Below are 3,711 nucleotides of genomic sequence, written 5' to 3'. Positions count from 1 at the left end.
AACCTTCCTTCCGAGGAGTGGCTGGTGGGTTTGAACCACCAGCCTTCTGGTTAGCAGTCAAGTGCTTTAGCCACTATGCTACCAGAGCTCCTTAGCAACTCCTAGGCATGATTAATGCTTGTATTCAAGCTGGTACCCCTTACGGATTTGTTGAGGATCATAATACAAGGATTTTTCTAGACAAGACTTGGAGGTCTTAGGGAAAAGAAGGTAAACCAAAAACCCAAAAATATTCAAATGGCCTGTGAAAAGTTGCAGTAGGTGTTCTATAAATGTCACAGGATAAGCAGTCACGAAATACTGTTGAATAAATATACAAATTAAATTTTAAATAAATTCATACCACATACATAACTTGCAAATTGACCTTTTTGCCATTTTTTCAGTAGACTATAGCACTTTTTTCTGGATTACTTTTTTTTGTTTAAGCTATTTCCGAAGAAAATTCCATGAAACCACTGCAGGAATGCTGTGGACTCCTTATGCTATGGGTTATGTAAAAAGGAGACTCAAGCCAGACATCTGCATGCCTCCAAACTCAAGCACGGCTGCCTTTGCCAACGCTGCCCGGACTGCAATAATGAAAGAAAAGAATTTATTTAAATTTCTTGAAGAGCTGAAGAGTAAGAGCTACTTGTCATTTCCCAACTGTCTTAAAAGGATTTGTTTGTATATAAATAAGGTCAGAAATAAATCCCACAGGCCAAGTATCTGAAGAGTAGGACCACAGCCTATTCTGAATGAGTGGTCTGTCATACAGCCATAATCTGAAAACAAGTAAACATCTTACCTAAATCCTCAGACACTTGGATGAAGCCCAAACTCTGGGGGTGGGTGTAGGGAGTGGGAGCAGGAGATGGGGGAGTGGCCAATGGGACACATGTCCACTGAAAGGAAGACTAAACGATGAACAAAATAGGCATCCGTGGGTGTCTGATAAGAGGTTAGTGATGCCATTTTGTTTTTACCTTTCTAGGATGCAATCCTCCTTCAGATAGTCCCTATTCAAAAATACCCATCTTTCCATTGTTTCCTAATGTGGATGGAGTGGTAATGGGAAAGCCATTCAAAGACATACAGAAATTAGAGATACTAAGGAGAAGGGAGCCTCTCCATTTCTTTGAGAACTATTTCTTCCATAAAAAAGACTGGAAAACACAGGTAAGATTTAGATTGTGTCACATCAGTTAATTTAAATACTCAGGTTTGACAGAAATCATATCTGTGCTTTTTATGACAAATATTTTCAGTCATTCTATTTCAAACCAGATTCTAAAGCCATTTGTATTTCAATGTAATAAGATGACCTGAGGGGCTCAGTTCCGGCACTGTGTTAGACAGTGTTCCAGGGCTATTCGGAAAGGTTTCCAGTAATATATTAGATGGTGTCTCACTGCTATTCATAAGGATTTCACTGGTCAATTCTTTGAGAAGTGGATGACCCCTTCCTTCTTTCCAGTCTGTCTTAGTCTAGAAACTCTGCTGAAACCTGTCCACCATGGGTGACCCTGCAGGTATTTGAAATACCTGTGGCATAGCCCCCAGCCTCACAGCAACATACAAGCCACCACAGTATGACAAACTGACAGATGAGTGGTGGAATATTTCATTTAATTTCAATAGTTAAACTTATAGAAAAATACAGTCTTAGGCTTAGGCTTGGAGTTGGGTTATATAAGGGTAATAGCAACAAAAATGCCCTCAGGTTCTCACTCTGATTGCTCTCCCATCAACTGGGGGACCAGAAGCTGCATTTTGGACTCCCATAACCAGCTGTAGATTGTAGTTGGGCCAGTCACCATGGGATAAGAGGCCCGGGTCCATAGCCCACAATGCTGTGATAAAGGAACCATCCTGCCCTGGTCTGGACCCTCCTTTATGGTCCCAGCTGCACCTTCAGCCTTGCTTCAAACTCTATTGCCCCTAATCTTCTCAAGATCCACTTTGTCATCATGAGTTTGAAGGTCTCAGGCAGTTGTTCCCATGTTTCTGGATATTCTCTCAGGATGCTCTGGCTTTACTTCAGACTTGCTCCTGGCCTCCTAGCCTGAGAAACAGGATCAAGATTTTACTAAAGACCAGTCAGCCCTGTGTAACTACACAGGTAGCACTTCAATGGCAGGGGGCGGGGGGGGGGGGGGTGAAGGAATATAGCACAGGAGAGGAGTAAATAAAGAACATAAAGGAAGTGTCCATCTGCCACAGCCAATCACTCAGAAAGGGATCAAAATTGGAGATCCTGGACAGAGTGGGAGAAAAATGTGGAACAAAACTAGAAATTCTTTAAAAAAAAAAAAAAACTAGGCTTATTATTGGTCTGATAGAGACTTATGAAACCCCCAAGTCTTTGGCTCCTAGTCATTCTTCAGGCCTGGAATTGAACTCACTCCTGTGGCTTAATTTTCACTCAAACAATAGACAGGCCTATGAGGTGAACAATTATACCAAGTAGGTATACTTCTTACAACAATCAACCATAGGAGATCAGAAGGGCAGCATTTGCACAGGGAAATAGCTCAGAGAGCAGGAAGGCATGGGAAAGAAGGACACAGGAAAAGGTAACCACAGGGAGGAAGTGGGAAGAGAGCTGTTTCATTGCAGGGATTGCAGTCAGTGCCATGAAACCAAATGTGTATGAACCATTGAACAGACTTGCTCTGTAAACTTTCATTGAAATCATAATAAAAAGTCAAAAAAAAAAAATGTAAGGGAGGGCTTGGTCTTGTAAATCAGGAAAAGCTCTCACATATAAGAGAGAAGGAGGTAAAAATTAGGTAAAGGATGGAGCAACCCTAGGGTGGGAAGAATTAAGAGAATTCACAGTAGATGGCTGAGGGAGTTGGAAAGTCTGGGTTTCCAGCCACCACCATTATGGAGACTCAAATAGCATGAGGGGCCTGGATGTGATTGGACAATGAACATTTTGAAGAAAATAATCAGCATATTTATGTGATTTCCACCTGCATTGTTCAACAGCCCAGCAACAGGAAGAACAGTTGCCTGGGGTCTCGTGAGAAGTTTGGAAGTACTATAGGCTGTACCCTGTGGAGGGCTCATTGATTTGCAGTGGACTGTGAGGGCCTGGGAAGTTTGGGTCAGGATGGAGTTGCCTCCTCTCTGCCCTCCATATCCATTCCACACCCTCTGGTTTATACCTCTTTTATAGCGTAGCCATTATCATCATTAAACTGAATTTACTCAATGCCATTTCAATATGCCCCAAAACCACAGGCCAATGGCTTAGCAGTAACTTCATAAGTAATATACAAATCCCGTCATAATAAATTATGCTTCTCTTAAGTCGTTGTTGTATAACTCAGACTAAAACATATTTCTAATCTTCTTAAAATATGCATAAAGGCAGGAAATATAAAGCCTTTCAACCCTGCCTCAGGCTATCCAAGTGAAATCTTTGCCATTGACCAAATGTTCAAGAGAAAGCAGACTTGGACAGTGACGGATGCAGCAGCTATTAAACCCCATGTGAGTATTCATTATTTTTTATTTTTTATTAATTGTGATTCGGGTGAAATTTTACAGAGTAAATTCACTTTCCATACAGCAGTTCACACACACGTTGTCTCATGACATTGACTACAATTTACCCCAATGCAACAGCTCCCCTTCCACTTCCTCCTGATAGTTACCTCTTCCCAGTGTCCATCCCTCCATGCACTCCTGCCCCCTCATCTGTCTCCCTGTGCATAGGCA

The 3,711-nt window shown here is 41.8% G+C and overlaps 1 protein-coding gene across 1 annotated transcript in view; it reads left to right on the top strand.

The window, feature by feature from the left end:
- The window catches only part of EFCAB3 (EF-hand calcium binding domain 3), a 31,839-nt gene that overhangs the window by 21,548 nt on the left and 6,580 nt on the right, over positions 1 to 3,711 (top strand). Inside the window, exons 6-8 of the mRNA XM_007959752.1 lie at positions 430 to 623; positions 977 to 1,161; positions 3,361 to 3,483. Coding sequence (XP_007957943.1) covers positions 430 to 623; positions 977 to 1,161; positions 3,361 to 3,483 — 502 coding nt within the window. The remainder of the gene's footprint in view (positions 1 to 429; positions 624 to 976; positions 1,162 to 3,360; positions 3,484 to 3,711) is intronic.

This window comes from Orycteropus afer, unplaced genomic scaffold (genome assembly GCF_000298275.1).
Source record: "Orycteropus afer afer isolate SDZICR_OR568_19922 unplaced genomic scaffold, OryAfe1.0 scaffold00018, whole genome shotgun sequence".
Classification (NCBI taxonomy): Eukaryota; Metazoa; Chordata; class Mammalia; order Tubulidentata; family Orycteropodidae; genus Orycteropus; species Orycteropus afer.
Note: the sequence above shows the minus strand (reverse complement) of the source record. Positions and strands in the feature narration are given on the sequence as shown.